At 38.3% G+C, this 21,467-nt stretch overlaps 1 protein-coding gene across 3 annotated transcripts in view; it reads left to right on the top strand.

Annotated features, from left to right (window-relative positions):
- The window catches only part of pdzd2 (PDZ domain containing 2), a 92,653-nt gene that overhangs the window by 58,601 nt on the left and 12,585 nt on the right, over positions 1–21,467 (top strand). For 2 of the 3 annotated variants that reach the window (XM_030417809.1, XM_030417808.1), the window contains exons 9-20: positions 196–341; positions 7,281–7,400; positions 7,737–7,851; positions 7,988–8,061; positions 8,429–8,651; positions 9,068–9,185; positions 9,442–9,574; positions 11,593–11,662; positions 11,870–11,973; positions 17,341–17,506; positions 17,781–18,670; positions 18,903–19,059. In XM_030417809.1, coding sequence (XP_030273669.1) covers positions 196–341; positions 7,281–7,400; positions 7,737–7,851; positions 7,988–8,061; positions 8,429–8,651; positions 9,068–9,185; positions 9,442–9,574; positions 11,593–11,662; positions 11,870–11,973; positions 17,341–17,506; positions 17,781–18,670; positions 18,903–19,059 — 2,316 coding nt within the window. The remainder of the gene's footprint in view (positions 1–195; positions 342–7,280; positions 7,401–7,736; positions 7,852–7,987; positions 8,062–8,428; positions 8,652–9,067; positions 9,186–9,441; positions 9,575–11,592; positions 11,663–11,869; positions 11,974–17,340; positions 17,507–17,780; positions 18,671–18,902; positions 19,060–21,467) is intronic. The other variant, XM_030417810.1, reaches the window with a different exon arrangement.

Genomic DNA, 21,467 nt, shown 5'->3' with positions numbered 1-21,467 from the left:
TTAAATACATTTATTTCTGTAATTCGTGCAGCATGAAGGAGTTTATGAACTTGTATTACAGTATGTAACCCTGTGTTGTGTAATGACGAATAAATTACCTTGTACCTTGTTATATGTGAAATATTCCGAAGTTATTTGGAACAATAGAAAACTGAAATAACTGCCTTTGTTTAAAGGAATGTTTTTCTGTCTCAGGGGAGAACAGTCGCCTGGAATCAGTGGGCGAGGATGATGAGCTGTTTGTGGAGAATGGTGTAAGCAGCTGTGTGATGGAAAAGCCTCCCCCTGGCCGACGCAAACACTCCTTACCTCAACAACTTGATACTGCTGGAGTAAGACAGGTAGGTGAATGCCCTACTTTTTTCTTAATGAAACTAAAGGTTTTTAGATGTACATAAAGAGCTTACATTGTACCCTGAATTACATATTTTATAATATGGAAAAAAAACTTGAACAGTCACCTTGTTGTCTTTAAATTGCGGGACATTAAATCTGCTCCAGTCACTTCACCCAAGTCAAAATTCATTTCAGTTTGCAGACTGAATCAGGTTATCCTCCAGGATTTCCCTATATTTCGCTGCATTTATTTTAGTGCCCGACCAATAAAGGATTTTGAAGGCCGATATTTGGTGATTCAAAGATCTGAAATTCCAATTACTGTGGTGGGCAAGTTACTTCCAAAATGTAATATTACTAGTTCTGTGTAGAGTAATAAGTTAATCATCACTTTTTAGTTACTTTCACCAAAATAAACATTCAGGACAAGGCATTACAAAATGAAGTTGCGTAATATTTTGTCATGACGAATAGTCCTCATTGGATGCGTTACCGGACTCAGTAACTGTAATAATATTACCATAATATAGTTAGTAACGCATTATATTACTCAGTTACTGCCTAAATGTAATATATTACAGTATTGTAACCCCCAACAATGTATATACAACAATATATATATGTGTGTGTGTATATATATATATATATATATATATATATATATATATATATATATATATATATATATATATATATATATCCAGAAAAGCATAACAAAGCATAAACAGATTTCCGTAACATCAGTTATTTGTAATTATTTATGAGTCCTCACTGAAATAATATGATAATGCAGTTTAAAAATTATTTGTTTTATTGTCACAACAGAACAGAGGAACATCAAAATCTATTAAACTTCTGATAAATAAAATGTTTAGAAATACAAACTTAAGATATAAAAAAATCAAAGTCCTTTGAACAAAAATACAATAACAACAAAAACCTTGATAGACTTGGTAAGGTTCATAAATATACTGTAACTTTGTACAAGACTGGATAATATATAAATATTCTGTTAAGTTCTACAAGTTCTGATAAATAACAACAATAGTAAAATATAAACTATATACAGTATATGAGGTAGTGTACTGAATCAGTCAGTCCTCAATAGCTCCAGTCCAGCAGAGGCAGGTTGTAGTACAAGAAGCAAAGTTTCTCTGCATTCTCTCCTTTCAAAGAGCTTTGCTTATCCTTATAAATATTCCCTATGGCGCTAAACACTCTTTCGCTCACCACAGAGGAGGGTAGACAGGAGAGGTATTGCCTTGCCAAAGCTGACAGTCTCATGAAATGGCTGGTGCCGTGCTTCCACCAATCATATGGATTTTCACTCTTTCTATCAATGATCGTCTCTCTGAAGTACCGTTCTAGCTCTTCGATGATCCCCTCTGTTTCCACTGCCTCACTGGTGGAAGGAAGGAGCACAGTGTTGTAAAGCGAGTCTAAGAGACTGGGTACTTGGTCTTCTGTTCTCGCCCTTTTGGGATCGCTCTCCTCAGATGGAGTTTCAGTGGCAGAATCTGGTCGACTGTTCTCCATAGCCTCTTGAGCCAGGTTTTAATTTTTGTCAGAATTTCTGGTACCAAAGGACCCTCTTTGTATCGTGGGTCAAGGACACATGCAAGCACCACCTCTTTAGAGTCCTTAACTTTTGCCAACCTTTTTTGCAAACTATCCAGCATGGTTTTTCTCATAGTTTGAATACCCCTGGTGGCTGGTCCCTCTGATTCCAGTAAACGGCATAACACTGCTGTGCATGGTAAAATGCAGGATGTGGACGCGTCTGCTCTACTGAATTCCAGTGTCACCTCCTCCAGTGGTCCAAGGGTCTCTGCCAGGTTCGATGCAATGGACCATTCCTCTGCTGACAGACATGAGAATTGTCTGTGGTCACTAGCAAATGCAGTGATGGCTCTTTTGTTTAATTTTTTGTGTGTGTGTAATAGTCGGTCCCTATTGAGCTACCTTATAATTACAATGTCAACTTACATAACCCTTTACCTGCACTCTTTTAATTCTATCCATCAAGCTACAACAAACCATTTTCAATCATCATTTACTGCCTGCCTTCTTAAATGTACTAGTTAATGATGCACTTAATCCATTATGTGACTCGCTAATGCTGCGGCTGAACGACAGTCATTGGAATTCAGACATGTGTAAAAGAAAAGCTAACTTTTAAGCTATGTTTGGTACTTTTTCTGTATGTCTGAATGTTCACTCCTTGCATGCATAACTCACGTTTTACATTGTACAAACTGTAACTACAGATATGCTAGTAATAAATACAGTAATCATTACTTTTTCATATATATATGTAACTTATTTAGGAAGAATAAGTTTGTAGTGGTTTCCAGGCTCAACAATGTTTGCAGTCTTCCACTGATAGCCGTGGCAGTAGCTGGCTATGTGGTTAGCTTATGTCTATGATAAGCCATAATTTAGCAATGGATAACATCATATGCATCTGCAAATGATTGTAAAACATACTTTTTCAAAGTAACGGGCTGGGGAGAGATGATAAGTCTCACTGTTCTAAATGTCACACTATTAAAGAAATAAATCTTCAGTCACATTGTCAAGAGTTAAACCGACAGTCAGTCAACTAATGTGTAACAGTGTAACATAATTAATAGCTAATTCTGTTTCACTCTCAGCTTACACGTAATAGCAGCAAAACTGGACATGGTAGTCACAAATTTTGTCATGCTTATTTGTGTTAAGAGAACTGATTGGAATGTTCTTGTTATTCAAGCAATGTATTTCACGTGATAGTTGCCAACTTGCCATGAACACCTTTCACCTATGATCTCAGTCGTGGATAACTGGTTCGCTCTGAACGACTCTGGCTGGATCAGCTGGTTGTAGGGTTTGGGGTGTTCTAAACCCGAGTGTTGCCAACGGGGACATTGTAGAGCGTCCCAGGTGGACAAACTATGCAACGCCAACACTCATAACATGGTTGAAAGGTGTTTCATCCACTTTTATTTTATTTTTTAAATATTAATTTATCGGTCATTATAAATGTCGATACCGATAGTTTGGAAAATGCCTAATATCGGCCCGCCTATAAATCGGTCGGGCTCTAATTTATTTTAACCTCTACTTTTACAAGTCTTCTAGGACCTGCTGCTGACAAGCATCCCCAAAGCATGACGCTGCAACCACCATGCTTCACGGTGGTGATGATGGGTTTGTGGTGATGTGCAATGTTTGTTGTCCACCAAATATACCATCAAGTCTGACAGCCAAAAAGCTCCATTTTGGTTTCATCAGGCCAAAGAACCTACTTTCAGTTGAACTTGGAGTCTCCCACATACCTTTGGGTGAACTATAGTCAAGCTTTAATGAGCTTTCTTCAACAGTGGCTTTCTCTTGACCACGCTCCCATAAAGCTTTGACTGGTGAAGAACCTGGGCAATAGTGGTTGTATGCAGAGTCTCTCCCATGTCAGCTGCTGAAGCTTTTAACTCCTTCAGAGTAATCATAGGTGTCTTGGTGGCCTCTCTCAATGGTCTCCCTCTTGCACGGTCACTCAATTTGTGAGGATGGCCTGCTTTATGCAGATTTACACATGTGCCATATTCCTTCCATTTCTTGATGGTAGATTTAACAGAACTCTCGAGGGATGTTCAGTGACTTGGAAATGTTTCTGTAACCATCCCCTGACTTATACTTGGTAACTTTAATTGAAATTGTCTCCAGGAGTACTGATTAACCCATGACTGGACCTTCCACACACGGGTGTCTTTATACTACAATCACTGGAGACGCATTCACTGCACTCAGGTGATCTCCATTTCATTAATTGTGTGAATACTTGCACCAATTGGCTGGACCTCTTAATCACTTATTTTACATCATATTTTTTTTATTCAATTGACATTACTTTGCAGAAATGTGTTTAACTTTGACATTTATGAACAAAATAAAAAGAGAAAACATTTGAGGGGGTGAACATATATATATATTACTTTACTATTATATTATTATACTATATATTTATATATTTAAACACACTGACTTTTAAAAACATCTTTCTCTCAGGTTTCCTACACAGACAAGAGTTGAGTATTGATTATTGATTTTAGAGGAGACTGGTGCTTGTTATGGGTTGGCTACAGTCAGTAGACATCACTGTGGCCTGCTTGGAGGAGGGGCAACCATGGCTTAGCCCTACTCCAGAGCTTTACTCAACTCAGCGCAATGAAGCTGGTGATGGAAGAGTCGGCACAGCCAAAAGTGCTAGTGGAAAAATAGCATTTGATTCTTAAAGGAGTCATCACCCGGAAATTATCATCACCCGACCGGAAATTAATCCTTTAAGCACTGTCCCCCCTACATGAACTTAAATATGAGGGAGTGCCTTTCTGCTGGGAAATTAGGTGGCGGAGCTAAGAGAATCTATTTGAGACAGAATATTAATTTTGAGAGGGGTAACTCTGCTATGCAAAGAAACATAAAGAGAATCCAGTCTCAAAAGTGATAAGTTAGCTTTTTTTTTTTTCTGCCAATAAAGTTTTCTTGAATTATTCTATAGAGGCTGGAAAAAATCTTTATGCCACGATACATAAAGGAAGTACAAATGGGTATGTCGACAGCAGAGGAGGCTTGTCCATAGAGGCAGAGGAGGTTGGTCCTCCTCTATTTTTGAGAGGCAACAGGAAGATAAAAAAATTTTTTAAGAGAGAGTAACTGGTTGAAATAAATCATTACCAAATCTCAGTATCATTTATAAAATATTATATATATATATATATTATATCATAAAAAAAGTTTCTTCTTTGGAAGAAAATCCACTTAAAACGGTTCAACAGCGGTAGCTGCAGACAGAGGAGACAGAGCAGTCTGTGAGAGGAGCAGGGAGCAGGAAGGTGGGGGCTAGAGGAGGACGGAGGGCTTCTGTCCTCCGTGGGAGGGATCTCCTTCCATTCACTCAATGCATTCAGGATTTTTTTATGCTGATCTATGATTGGCTAAGACACGTAAAATGACGCGCTAAGGGAGGACGTCCTCCCTTACCAATCAGCAACCAGAATACAAGATTGACAGCAGGTTGGTCCAATAACAGTTCCCAAATTTCATTCTCACATTTATACAACCGTAAACAAAAAATACTTCTATGTATTTTACAGCTTTCACTGCCAGCCATGCTCGGACAAGAAATATGGAGTTTTCAGCGATATTGGAATCGGTTTTCAAAGGAAATATAAGCATATTTCTGAAAGAAAAAAAACTGTTCGGAGAAATCAGAGAGAAGCAGTCCGAAAGATACTACAACATTAGCAGTAACAAAGTCACTGTTGTCGAATTTGTACGTTAAATTCTTAGATAGTACAGGGGGTAGCGCAGTTGCTTGCCATACTGGTAACTTGGGTTTGAATCCCGGACGGCATTCTAATTTGTATTTTTTTTTTGTCTTGTATATTAGCCATTTAATGAAATGTTTTTTTTAAAGAAGTCTTGTAAGTCATTGTGTTATTGCTTCATTTTCATTGAATATAAGAAAGTAGGGTTAAGTAGTTGACTTGTATAAAATAACATGACACCGTGGACTGGTTTTTCTCCTGTCCTCCCCAATCTTTTCAGTCACCAGCCACCACTGGTCGACAGTCAAATTGATATATGGATGAGCATATGTTTTCTGCCTGTAACTCCCAGAGGAAATTGACATTTGCTTCAGAAAGCGTTTTACTGTGCACCCTCTCCACTCTCTCTATCTCCTTCTCAGTATCTGAATTTTTTTTGTCAAACTTTTAATCTGAAAGCTAAAATAATTAATGCTCCTTTTAATAAAACATTTAGCTGCCTACCCAAATGTTTGAGGATTGCCCATTTTGTTTAATAAATTCCCAAATGTGCATTTTCATCTATGTCATCTATTGCAGTTCTTAAGTCTGAAGCTCTCTGTTAAAAAAAATCAACACTGTGAACTGTATAATGCTGTATTTGAGTGAGGCTTCATGGGGTTATGACCTTAGCAAATGTGATGATGTTGTTTAACTGCTCATCTTCAAATTTGCCTTAATTTTGCCGTGGTTTCTAATACTTGATCTCAAATCACTGTTGATGTATCATAGGGTGATGGGTAACAGTGCATATTATAGTATAGCAGTATAGAAAAACAACCAAACTCCTAATCTGAATGCATGTGCATATCCTAAACGTAGGCTTCATGTAATGACATAGATGCATGTGGTATTTTGATGCCTGCTATCACCTCTACACACACACACACACACACACACACACACACGTAAACACACGTAAACACACACACACACACACACACACACACACAGAGCCTGATCAAAGCCTTGTCACTAAATCTGCCCTGACTGCCATGACAACAGTGTCAAGGAGAGCCTCACTAATTGCTGTATTAATAAGAGGTTAATTGTGCAAAGGAAATAAAATAAAAGGGGGCAGCACTCAGAATCCCAGTCCCTGCCTGTGTAGGTCGTACAGAGATACAGAGGCTGGTGCTCATGACAGCACAGGATGTAAACATAAATAGCATCAACCTCAGCTAACATGTCCTGTAACGTTAGATAGTTTATTCAGCTAACCTCTCATCCATGAGTAGCCCAGAAGCACGCCTCCTTCTGCACGGTGATACAGTTGGCTGGCGGGTGTAGTTTGACAGTTCCTACACAGAATGGCTCACAAAAAGGTCTGTGAATTATCCTGAATAATTAGTTCATGAATTCTGAAACAAAGACATTGCTGTTTCAGATATATTTAGTCCATGTTTGGTTTGAACGTTGCTTTAAGTGCCACATGCCAAGTGCCTTCTACCAGTAGTTTCATTATATTCAAGCCATCCCTACAGCTGATATCTCTGAAAATCTTCAATTCATACAAAATCACAGTTTAAATGACTATGTTGTTTTTACATGGTAATGTGTCTGACTGTTTTTTTGCTTTTTATTTTGTCTCTCTTTTAGGAGTATCAGATAATTAAGAAATCTGCCCGCTCCCTGAGTACCATTCAAGTTGAGTCTCCGTGGCGACTGGCGCAGCCATCCATTATCTCCAGTATAGTCCTGATGAAAGGCCAGGGCAAGGTGAGTGCCCTCCTTTGACATGTTTGTATGAATAAAGCTCAGAGAAAATACTCTGAATATGTGTTTATATGCACACAATAACATATGCATGTGTGTGTGTGCCAGTGTGTTTGTACAGCTACAAGTCTACTTTTGATATTTCCTGTCATGCCTTTACATTGTTTAAATTTAATTATATGTTCGCTTTACTTAATCACATGTTGGTGAAAGGCTTTCCTTTCCAAATATAACAGCGATGCTTCAGCATCACTGTTGCCAAAATAATGTGAATATTGTAACGCTTCAATTCTACACACACTAGACTGTCTGCCATTATCTGTGATATAACTTTTATAGGGCCTTGGATTCAGTATTGTTGGTGGGCAGGACTCTGCCCGTGGTCAGATGGGGATTTTTGTCAAAACCATTTTCCCTCATGGCGCTGCAGCAGCAGATGGACGACTGAAAGAGGGTAGCCATTCCTTTTCATTCTGTTTTACTGAGTATATGAAAGTAAAATGCATAGTATAAGAGAAAAAGTAATCTTCAGTATATTCACACTCTTTCTGAACACCCATCTCAGTCTAAAGATATGCTCCCCTGTGTAGGAGATGAGATTCTGGAAGTGAACGGCGAATCTCTTCAAGGACTCACACACCAACAGGCCATCCAGACCTTCAAGGTGGACTGCTGTTCACACTATGTCCTGTCTAAGAGTGTTATTATAAACTGCTAAATCTTAGAGAGCTAGAGAAAATGGACTGTAGCATACAGAATGCTAAACTTTTACATCTTATAAAATGTTTGAGATGAAATACGCTTTGATGTTTTTCAAAATGTCTTTGACTAATTTGTCAAAGTGTCTATTTATGCTCAAAGTGCTGCATGCCCACAAGTGAATTGACTTGATCACATTTCTTGGTAAAAATACCAAGGTCTTTTTTAGTTGTTTTAGGAAAAATCATTCTAAGCTCAACAAGTAAAAGCTGTTTTCATCTCTACCTCCTTAACATTGAAAATATTAACGTTGGTTTATGGTTTTCCAACAGCAACTGAAGAAAGGTGTTGTGACACTGACGATTCGAACTCGTCTGCGCAGTCCAAGTCTGACACCCTGTCCAACCCCCACCCTGCTCAGCCGCTCCAGCTCACCCAACTCCAATAACAGTGGGGGCACACCTGTCCCCTCAGGATATGAGGAGGCTGATAGCCGCCGGGGCCCTGGTCCTGGTCCAAAAGACTGCATCATTATGGAGGTCACACTTAACAAAGGTTAGCTGACTTCATGATTTGAATGTTTGGAGATGTCCTTCAGGTGTCTCCTCCTGACACCAATGAAAAAGGGAAATTTGAGTTGTGCTCTTTCTTAAAACAGTATTAAAACAAGCAGCAAGGAACATAATGCATATTACAGGAATTGTATTTAACATACACAGGTCAAACCAACCAAAGGTAAAACAAGAATCCAGGATGCAAGCAGCTAAAATTGATCACATACAAGTGAGATCAGCTGTGAAAAAGGTGCACAACTCTGCACGAAATATATGGACAGCAAAATATTCCAGCAATGTGACATGGCTAAACGCTTGACTGTGACACCATGGGTGTTACTCTCCTGCTACAACAGCCTTCCCTCAAAGGCTTTCCACTGAGCACTGAACATTTCTGATGCATGTTGACTTTTTTAGAGCCTGGTGTTGGTTTGGGGATTGGAGTTTGCTTTCTGACCCTGGAGAACTCTGCTCCTGGCATCTACATCCATAGTCTGGCATTGGGATCTGTGGCAAAGATGGATGGCCGTCTTAGGTAAAAGTTGTCAGGGTCATCTTTGACTTGGACACTGATAGATGGCTGAAGTTGAAATGTACTTGTTCTGATTGAATGATACCAAAGAGCAGCATACAGAAGTATGAGCTCATTGATTGAAATGTGTGTTAATTAATCATTTATGAGTCATATCATGTTAACATATGAGCGTATATATGTGTACATTTATGTTGGGGTATGTACAAAGGGAGGTCTTTTGACAGTGTTGTGCTGACACCTGTGCTTGTCTTTGTAGTCGAGGAGATCAGATACTAGAGGTGGATTCAGTCAGTCTTCGTCATGCTGCGCTCAGTGAGGCCTATGCCATCCTCAGTGAATGTGGACCAGGACCAGTCAATCTCATTATAAGCAGGCACCCTAATCCCAAGGTAAGAGGATGTCTGTCTTTATTTATATTGACTGAAAGATATTTAAACTCTATCTGGTATTGTATAATAGCCGAATAATCTGTCAAACAACCTGAACTCTTGCAGGTTTAATTCAAAAGCTCACCAGGAGTTGTCCCTAGAGGTAGCATGTCAAATAAATCCATAGCTTTGTTGGTTTATTGTTCTTTTGTTTCTTCCAGACTGTAATGGTTGGGATGGTGGGTTTGTTATGATGAGAAGTTATTGGCCAAGTCTGTTGTGGTCATACCACAATAGACACACAAGCTCACACAAGCTAACACAAGCATTATTTCTGTAATCTGCCTAAACATGTTGTCTGACCACATCAATAGTGCCTGTTTACCTGTTCATGATGTTCACACTGGAAGCTGGGATCAAATGCTTGTTATCATATCCTCCTCCTGGTGGCATCCGGCTGCCTCCCTAATCCCTCTCCAAAAACTCTCTCCAAACCTAACGAGTCATAGAAATAGGATAATGCTGCAGATTTTATCTCTGCTTGAAGTATTCTTCCACTTCCACTCAGTTTTTCACATCAAAAGTGACAGATGTGGTAATGTGATAATTAGTTTTGTATATATGCAATATTTGTACACCTTAAACCACAATGTTGATGCCTGTTTGTGCATTCCACCTATAGATGGCGTTGTTCAGTCATTTTCAAGCCAGTTTGTGGCCTGAAATATGTAAGAAATATGGTAAATGAATGATAAAGAATTATACAATGATACAGTCCTAAATTTTGATCATTTTAACTCTAGCATTTCTGTTCTTATTGTCCTTGTTCATGGTGAACTGAATTTCAGTCTTATTTCTAGTTCCTACTGATTTGCTGTGGTTCTACCCGCTCAGTATTTAAAAGTCTCAAGAAATTAGATATACAATGACACAGTTCTTAGTTTCAGATACGTCCTTTAGTATATTAGCATATGGTTCCAGTGCCGCCATGGTGTCGATCGTTGACTTTCAGTCACTGCACGATTCTGGTTATTCAGGCTTTCAACTGTTGGTGGGTGAATTCGCTGCACGCTTATCAAGTGCAACAAGTTTTTTCATTTTCCAATTTTGGTTTACCAATTGAATATTAATAGAATGAATTATACACAGATTTGATACTTTCAGTACCTTTTATTGTTTTGATAAAAATATATGTATATATTTTCATATGATGCCTTCTCCATTAATTATTAATACTCCATTTTTATTGCTTTTCAAATATAGAAAGTCACAAACAGACAAAAGAAAAAAAAGCCATCCTCAAAAACTTTTATGCCTGTGACATATTTAGTGGCTCACTCCGATATTTTGCCGTTGACATGTAAACATCATCTATTTCTCCTGGCATTGTTCCTCTTATCCTATGAGTCAGCTACTCTGTGTCATACATTTCATTGCCAATTTTCAGCCATCCATCTTGTGTTTGGGCTTCTCTCTCTCTCTCTCTCTCTCTCTCTCTCTCTCTCTCTCTCTCTCTATATATATATATATATATATATATATATATATATATATATATATATATATATATATATATATATATGTATATATATATATATATATATATATATATATATATATATATATATATATATATATATATATATTATACATATATATACATATATATATTAGTCTTTTTACAAAGTAATATCTGCCTTGTCTACAGAATATTCCCTTTTAAAATGACCAACATACAGTATTATACCTACAGACATATCATTGCCCAGAATTTTGATGATAGCCATATTGATATCTCCCCAAAACTGTACATGGTCTCAAACATGGTTGAGCTACAGACATATTTTCTTTAAATGTTTGGGTGTAATAAGGAATTTAATAACATTCTTGCAACAACTCCAATTAATTGAGGATGATGTAGAATGTTCTCCGAATATGCAACCATTCATTGTCTAAAATTCACACACCAATTCTATTTCCAATTTCAGCTTTCCAGTTGATGTGGTAGTGAGGAAACTGTGTCATTGTCTTTTTTTCAGGTGTCAGAACAGGACATGGATCACATCATTGCGCGATCCACCCACAAGGACAAAATGAGCAAAACCAGAGGTCTGATAACTTTGCATACATTTACATTTAACCTTCCCAACATTAGCTTTAACATTTTCAACTTGTCCATGTCACAATATGAGCACTATAGATCAACCAAGTATTAATGGAAGGTCAACCAAACTGATCAAATACCCAAATAGAATACTTTTACAATCTGTGCATCTGATCTCATCTGAGTTTAACTGCCATGGTTGTAATCTGCAGCTTCATCCTGTAAGAGCCCGTACCAAACAATGAAGGACAGACAGGGAGATGGCTCCCCTGCTCTCAGCTGGACCATGAAGAGATTCCTTGAGCCTGCCAGTAGAGTAAGAATTCATTCAATATTCATGTGTTATTGCTTCACTCTTCTTATGAGCATCAAGCTGTAGAGAATACAGGTGGACAGGCTTTGCACATCACAGGCAACTAAGATCGTGTTAGCATCACAGTCAGTGTTGATAATTTTGAGTACGTTTTTAAATCAGACCCAGATATGAAAAATATTTGTTCAGAACCTTCTCTTTAAAAGGTCCAGCTCCGACAGAGACAAAGTAATGCACAGTATGACCCAGTTCCCTTCTCCTTGATCAACTTGCTTACCAAACCCACCTCTTGGGGGTCTACAGATGTGGTTATTGTGTTCACTGTCCTTGGGGTCCAGTATATGTGAGTCAAACTAAATGTCCTTTGAAACAAAGAATAGCTGAACATAAAATTGCTATCTGCACCAAAAATATGGACTATGTAACTTCACATCATTATGTTCAGCATTATCCTGGCATCTCTTAAATTATGGGGATGGAAAAACTTACACCATCCCCTAGAGGGGGCAATATTATCAATATATTGCTATGTGGTTAGGCTTTCTGCATCAGTAAACCAAATGTTGTCGAACCATCAGGATTTAATAATGTTTTTATGATTTTCAGATAAATTTTTTTTTGCAGCCAACTTCTTGTCAAAGGTTATTTGGACATGTTTGATGCATTTGAGTGGTGGATATTTGTGCTGTATAGGCCTATGGGCCTTTTTAAACCCATCATTGATAATCTAGAAACCAATCAGTCTACATAACCCTACTCTAATCTAGTTCCTTGGCTCCTCCTTATATTTCTAGCGAGACTTGATTTAATCCTTATTTAAAGGAGTTCATCTATAAGGATGAAATTTAAAGGTGACATATTATGCTCATTTCTGCTTCTTGACATGGTTCTTTGATGTCTAAATAGAATGTTAGCAACATGCTTTGGTCGAAAAAGCTCAGCAGGGTTCTTCAAACACCAGTTTCACAGCCCTGCTCTAAGCGGCTGGTTTGAGTGCCTTTCCCTTTAAATGCTTATGAGCTACTGCGCGTGCCGCCCAAAGACGGTATTTGCACTGCCCACCTCTTCCTGCCTTGCGGAAGACGTGAGGACGGCATCGGGTGACCATGGCAACGGCTGAGTTTGTGGGAGGAATGGCTGCCAGACAACAAACTGCGGTGGAACCGCACATGTTCGAGCTGGAGTCCGACCCAGAACAAGAAGAGGCTCCAGAAGAAATTTAGCAGCAAAGAATGAACATGGATGTCTCTCAGTGGTTAGTAGTTAACTTTGTTACCTCTACATTACTTTTATGTTACTGCATAGACTAAAAAAAGTTTTACGGGCTTACTGGCCGTTTGCCCCATGTTGTTACAGATAACAGCCCCCTTCTCCTGCCTGGAGTGGTTACATCATAAAGCTTAGCCAAACCTCGGCTGGCGTTTGCTGGTGTTCAGTTGCAGTAACGCGGATGCAATTTAGCAATTGCCTTTACTAAAGAAAAGCGTAACCCCATATTATTTATTCTTTTTCATTTACCTTTATGTAGCCAGGTAAGTCAATTGAGAACCTGTTCTTATTTGCAATGGTGGCCTGTAATTAGCTACTGCCATCAATTTTCAACAGCTGTAGTTTTCAATAAGCCACAGTTGCCTCCCTTCACCTCTCTACCAGCAGCATTGTTTTTTAACCGGTAACAACAGTGTTTACACTTTAAAAAAATATTATAAAAGAAACAATGTGACGTGATTGATTAGCTATCGTAGTTTCCAATGAATTATTAAAGTTCTGCTTAAATACAGGTGTTTCTGTGGCAATTGTGAACAAATGCCTACAAGAACCCGAGAATATCTGCTGTATGGAAATACCACACGTGTGAACACTGGGCAAACATGGTAGTCATTTTGCAGTCTATCCTTTGTCTAATCTATTGTCACTCACTTACCTTTCATAATTTCTAGGTTACACGAAGACTACAGCAGCTTCCTGAGCCACCATCATGCATGGTGGACCATCCTGACCTAGAACCTGTCCTGTCTGCCTAAATGTATTTCCACTGCAGAATGCACTGAAACTTTATTGGGCAGACTATGGACATTTGACGTCTGAGGGGAATAGCGCAGTAAGCTTTTGGTCACATAAATACTATTTATTTATCGCAAAAGTGATATGATGAAAATATAAACAAAAATGAATGTTTACAGGAAAATTGCATTAGAACCAAAAAGCCTAGTGCTGCAGTGTTGTAAAGTTTCTCTTCTTATTTCTCCTAATTACTTCTTATTTATACATTCTCCTTATTAATATTAATTTTGAAAACCATATAAAAAGAATTCAGATTTTATTTGTTTGTGTTTATTTTCAATATTTTGTGTTATGCCTGTGTGTCCATGTTTGTTTGAATTTGTGGGGTTTAAATAAAAGATTGTAAAATGTACAGAATTTTGGCTCTGCTTTTAAAGGCTTTGCAGTGCATTTTCCGTGTTTTGATTTGGGGAAGTTGGCTCTGTACAGCAGCTCTCCACTTGTAGATGTTGCCTGTGGTTGGCCAGCATTTTCATTGTAAAGCAGTGCAGCCAGGTAGAGTCTTGGGTGACAAAATAGTACTTTAAAATTAATAGCAAATGCGCTAAATTATAATGAACTAAGCAGATAGTGATGGTGTATTCACCTGCATAAAATTCCAAGTTATGGGAAGACAACATTCTTGGGTGCAAACCGCAAAATGATGCTGTGAAATGCCTCCAGCGATGAGGTCTGATAGTGAGGGCTGAGCTCTTCCACACCTTGCAGAATTTTCTTATTAGTCAACGCCTTTTCTAGCCTGCAGAAAGCTGCAAAAATCACATGAATTCAAATTGTTTAAAAATCTTTTAGATATATATATATATATATAAAAAAACACACATTTTACACACAATTTGGTTTGTGTATCTACCTGCTGTCAACATAAGGATCTTGATGTGTGTGGACGTCTTTGAAATGGTTAAGAATGGAGGTCCACTAAAAACTTTCAACATGTATCCAGATCTGTTGAGGAGGATATGGAAAGATGGCTAAAACTACCCATTTCAATGTCAGCCAGAATATCCATCAAAATGGATATTCTTCCAAGAATAAACTTCTTTTCAAACATGATTCCTCTTCCACCGCCAAGAAACTACTGGGAAAACTTAAATAAAATCATCTCTCGATTAATTTGGGGTGGGAAATGACCACGCCACAAATTGGCTACTTTACAGAGGAGCAAAAAGGATGGTGGTTTAAATGTTCCAAATTTGAAATTGTATTTTTGGTCTTTTGTATTACGCCCTGTATCTGTTTGGTTTGATCCATCTGTACGGGTTTCTTGGAAACCAATCGAAGAAAATCTAGCACACCCGCATAGGTTACAAGACCTCATTTTCTCTGCTCTTCCCATCAAGGGGGCTAAATGCCAACTTGGGCCAATTATGTCCTTTTTGCTATCAACATGGCGAGTGGTAGAGAAACACTGTCAGATTTCTCAAAAATGGCACACCCATAGCCCCCTTTTCAATAATTTTGATCTTACTACAGGGGGAGTCCCGTTTCAGTTTCCCCAATGGGCTAATAAAAATGTAAATATTCTAACGGATGTTTGGGAAGAAAACGGGATGAGATCTTTTGACCGTGTATGTTTTTTGTATAATGTTCCTAGGACCTCTTTTTTCTTTTGCCTGAGACTTAGATTAGCTATGTGTACCTACGGAGTTCCATGGGGTGAAACTTTGGCAACCCATCCGCTCCACTTATTACTAGATGCCAGAGGTCAGACTAAAGGGTTAACATCTAAAATCTATGCTTTTCTAAACTCGGTCTGTAAACCTCTAAATATTGACCAAATTTGGAGCAGAGATCTTGGCATTTCTGTGGAGGATATGTGTTGGTCAACTGTTTGGAAGAATCTTGATCACACTTCTAAAAATCCTAACCATAAACTGATACACTTTAAATTCCTGCACTACTACTCCTAAAAGGCTTTATTTAATGAAACTCATACCCTCCCCAAGATGCGAACTCTGCCAAAATCAAGACACTGGAACTTTTATGCATATGTATTGGCACTGTCCAAAAGTTGAAATTTATTGGAAAATGGTAACATCCACATTGTCTCCATTTGTAAATGTTAAAATCCTTCAATGTCCTAAACTGCTATTACTGAATGACACCTCTGCTTTAGCTATATCTAAATGTCAGTATTCTGTTTTATTTGCTGGTCTGACAGATGCTAAAAAGATCCTAGCACTTCACTGGAAACCGCCTCACTCTCTATCCCGATCTCAGTGGCTAAACTCTCTATTAGATATTGTATACATTGAACTGTCAGTAGCAAGAATGCATAATGCTAAGCATGCCACTATCATCTCCTGGTCCTCTGCTGTAGATAAAATCAAGAACATTTTGTGTTCACAAACTGAACTCTAGAGGTTTCCTTTTTTTTCTCCCTCTCTTCCTCTCTGTGTAAATAACCATTTATTCACCATTATTATTATTATTGTTTTAATTATTATCATGCTAGTAGATTTCAACCACAAAAAGGAAAAGAGGGGGGAAGAGGGAGAAAGGGGGAGGGAAATAAGAAGAGAGAAGGGAGGGAAGAAGGAGAGGAAAGAGGGGAAGGAAAAGGGGAAAGGAGAAGGGGAAAAAAAAGAAAAAAAAGGGCCCTAAACCTGTCTATATGCTGCATCCTTGTCCGCCTAGTGGGGAGGAGGGTGGGAGTAACATCTTTTTTTTTGTTGTTGTTGTTGTTGTCTGTTCTTTGTCTCTTTGGTTTGTGTTTTATATATTTGATGGAAAACCCTAATAAAAAATTATTTAAAAAATATATCATCACATTCACCGTCTCACCCCAACCCTTTTGGGCCTGCACCCTATGCCTTTCATTGTGTTTGTTTTAGAACCTGGTTGAATTAAAACCATAATTACATTGAGCAGTAATACCTTTATTAGATTTAAACACAACAAAAATCCTGATTACTCATTTGTGAGACTGATGATTGATGAAACTGAATTAATGAATTGACTTTGATTTTCCCATCTTTAAGAGTGGTGCGCCAAGAAACTTTAATTAAGAAACTAAATTCTATTATTTCATCGAATTTTTGATAATTCCTGAAAAATTTAACTAAATATACTCCAGTTGCATACACAGTGGCAACAGTCAAACATTCATAAAGACTCCTTCATGTTCTGACAGATGTCATGTCTTGGTTATGACTGTGTCATGTCAAGTGTTATATGCACCCCTTCAAATTAAGTGCTGCCAAATTTATTGTTGCATAGCATAGAGAACCTTTTGAAAATGTGTGGTTGTGGTTTTCATCTTCCTTTCAGTTGATTTCGTCTTCTTCCATTTTCACAACTCTCCAGCAGGGGTCTCTGAGCTCAGAGACAGAATTATCACAGTTCTTCACCCCGGACGTTTCCAGTCACTCTTTTCTGTCTGAATCCATGCTGATGGGCTCAAACAGTGATGAGACACTCCACCAGCAGAGCTGCAGTACCTCCATGGAAGAGAACACATCACAGCCACATGGTAAAGTTTTACCCATTTAAATACCATGAACCATCAGAATGGTTCCCTGGGCAGGAATTAAACCTAGCTCTATAGCAAAGTGTCTTTGAAGCCAGATAAACAGAAAAAGTGTAATTGTTGGATATGGACTTGATCAGTCTGAAATAAACTCATTAGAAATCCTGAAAGAAAATACTCCAGGACAAGTGATGACAAACGATTTTATTTTGTCAACATTTTTAATTGTTGTTTCCTATTCAAATAAGCCACATTTCCTGCATTTTAATCTCTACAGACGCAGAGAATGGCCCTGTGTGCAGTGCATCACAAGACAAGATTGCTGTCCATCTTAATCACCATGTAGAGGCAGCGTGCCAGCCCGTTGCTGTCTCTAGTCCCACCACCGTGCGCAGCCCACTTCTCCGTCAGCGACCGGTGATGCGCTTTGACCAAGAGCTTAGTGATGATGACCCTGACAATGCTGGAAACACTGGGCTTTTCCACAGTCCAACAAAATCTGACTCCATTATTTCCAAAACTGATTCAGCAGCTGTAATTGCAACATCATCCTTAGATGCAGACAGTGAAGATGGTGGGGATTTGCAAAGGTGTGGAAGCAATGATGTAGTAAAACCACTCAGTGATAGTTTGTCACAATGTGAAGAAGGTATCACAAATAAAACTGAGTCACTTGGTTCTGAATCACCCATAACACCTACCCACTGCCCCTTTGACCACAAAACAGGGGTGAGATCTGAGTTGAATAATTTGACAATCAGTAGTATAAACTATACAAATCAAGATGATGGACAGTTTGAGTCAAAGCGCTCCCCCAAGCTTGAGCATAAAGCGGTGACAAGGGTCAAAAGTATGATGAGCATTGAAGCACCAAACCTGCCGCAGCTGCAAAAGTCCAAAATTGATGAACCCTCTGCAGGCTTGACCCCATCACAGCTCCCATCTGATGCCACACAATGTGGAAAAAAACCCAAGACTGCTGGGGGGTTGGCACCCCATCAACACTATAAGAAGGGAGATGCCAGTGAGCCTGTGGGTGGCTGTACCATCCATGCTGTAACCCTTTGGAGAAGTGAGGAAGAGTCATTTGGGCTTGACCTGGAGATTACGTCATCCCCTCTGAAAGTTGTCATCACTGGATTAAAGCCGGGGGGTGCAGCAGAAAGGGTATGTCTGATTGGTTTCAGCCTCATTTCAGTCCAACATAAGTGAATGGATACTTCAGACCTTACCAGACATGTCAGTTTGAATTATTTAAAGCATTATGTAGAAAATGTATTAAAGTTACATAATGCTTTAAGGAACTTTAAAAATCAGTTGACAATGAGTGGTATCTTTGGCTTGAGCACTGTTGATTCTTCTGCTCACTGAAAAGCTATATTGAATTTCTTTTGTTTAGTCACACTTCCAGGAATCTACTAGCAAGCTGTGTCCTGGAGATGAGATTGTGAAAATTGGAGAAAAACTGGTGTGCTCCTCGCACTACCAGGAAATCGGGAAGCTCATGCTCAACCTTCCTATGACACTGTCTTTGGAAGTTAAGAGACCATTTTCAGGTAAGGCATGGGTTTTAGTATCAAGTTACTTCTTTTATGTTTTAAGTAGATTGTTGTGTGGTTCTTTTTGTGATTACTATTAAGACATTCATTAATGTGAGTCCTGATGCAGAAACTGATGTATGTTTCCCTGCTATGTAATGTGATGTTATCCAGAAAAGCAGCAGCACATTAAAATACACGATTAACTGAAAATTACAGTGTATTTCCACCGTATTTCCCATAAACGTGACTATCATGACTAGAGAGATTTGAGGAAACATATACTGGGAGAAACTACACAAGCCTCCTACAGCTTTTTAAATAAATTATTTTTACATGAACGATTTTAAGGGCTTGTCTGAGTCACAGCAAAAGGTAACACAGGAAGTATCACCCTGGAATAACCATCCTGGCTAATGGCATACAAATCTAAGGCAGGGGCAACTTGTTGGCTTTCTATCTCAACTAACATTGTAATGTCAGATCATGGTAGGTCAAGGAAAATATATTACCATTTGGAAGTGTTGATTGCTAATGTGTCGCACATAGTGCAGTCTGTCTAATAAAACAGCATTTTATGTATTGAAATTGCTTTTTCTTTCCCTTTGGAAAACTGACACATCTACATGTTCGGCAGGTCACTTTCTCTGCAGTTTGCACAGGAGAGCAGCGGCTCATTGTCTTATTGATAGTTCTTGGTTAATTTCTACCTCCTTATTTTTTCCTTTTTCAATTGATTCCACTCCTTGTCTATTTACTGATTTGAATAATTACACAGATGGTCACAACAACTAATAGCAATAAGGTGTTTTTGGAGGATTCCATAACTTTCTCCTAGTCTTTTGTTGCTCCTGTTCCATCTTGTCCCTGTCCCCCATTTTGATGCTATAAGATTAAGAATAAGCTTATTTACATGTAGTTAATTATTTAAGGAGGTTGTTTTTTCACCCATGTTGGTGGGTTGGTTGGTTGTTTGGTTGGATAGAGGATGGGTCTTGGCCCATAATAGTCTCCATACATTTTTTGTGTAGATCTGGATAAAGGGACAAATCCTCGAATATTTTTCTCACTTTCTTTAACAGTGCAAGAAAAGCTGTTTTCTTTTTGTTTTGTTTTTTTACATTTGCGTTAATTTTTCGTGGAGTTAAACATGGATCGTGTCTGCGTAGCTGGTATTGATGAGTGAGTACAGAAGGGGACTGTTTTGCCTGGGTGGAGGTATGCAACTACCAACTAGCCATTCTAGTTATTGTACTGTTCAACTATATATTCAGTATGTCAGAAAGGACGATCAATTATTTATTTAAGTTTTAAACCAGCACCAACTTTTTAGGAATTGGGGCTGTACATTTAATGTGGCTGTATATCATTATGCTTCTTTTAAGTTTTGTTTATCAGCCAGTAGTTGCAGAATACTACTCAGTAACCCTTTAAATAGACCACCATGTCTTTCCCTTTTACGTTGACCTAAGATGTAGGGTCCACCCTTCCTCACTCTCCCCAAAGCAACTTGCAAGCATCCGGCTTCCTATCCATGGTGACTATCTCGCAGTTTATTTTACCTTTAGTTAACCAATACTAGATATACCTTGTAGCTTAACTCCCTGCATGCTTCGTTTGTCTCAATTTAATAACTGATAATTATATACTACAGTAGTAGACGTAGACATAGACATGCCTATGGATCACTGTTTCTTGGTTACCAAAAGAGAAGAATTCCCATGTCATTGTTTTGGGCTCTTCTAATGGGGTTTCTCCTGAATTTCAACATCTTCTTATCAATTACAAAATTTGAGATTGTTAGCAGAGCGTTGCATTTGATTTAACTGGAATCCAATTCCAAATAGATATGGTAAAATATAAACTAATAATGCATTACTTCTTTGACTTTTACACATTGAAGACTCCTGTGAATATCTATTTTTGATTTTATTTTTATGTCTCCCCACCTAAAACTATAATACAAGAGACGGCAAAAAAAGATCTACTCCATTGGCATCTTGGAACAACCATGGCAATGTCTATTGTCAAGCCTTGTAATGTAGCATCTGTATAAAAACTTGGTTCAAATTCTGTTTTATAAATGAGGGTCCTGGTCTTCTGCTCTCAAGGTGTCGCTTTTTTCCTTTTTTTAATATATCAATACAAACCCCTAGGTCATAATCCCCAAATTTATGAAAATGTCAGTTCAGTTATACAAGCCAATCAATTGCATATAAAACAGCAACAAATGTAGTTATGTGAAGCATGTCTTCACTGAAGGTTTATAAGCCAGAAGTTTCTGAAAGTAGCTTTACAGACCTTAGCACAGCATCAGCATACAGTAATAAGTAATAAGCACCACCCTGGACATTCTTCCTGTATTATTCTGATCTATGGCATGATATGTACTATATATAACCTTACTGTTCTGCAAGATCACACTG

This window comes from Sparus aurata, chromosome 5 (assembly GCF_900880675.1).
Source record: "Sparus aurata chromosome 5, fSpaAur1.1, whole genome shotgun sequence".
In the NCBI taxonomy this organism is placed as follows: Eukaryota; Metazoa; Chordata; class Actinopteri; order Spariformes; family Sparidae; genus Sparus; species Sparus aurata.
This window is presented reverse-complemented; position numbering and strand designations above follow the sequence as displayed.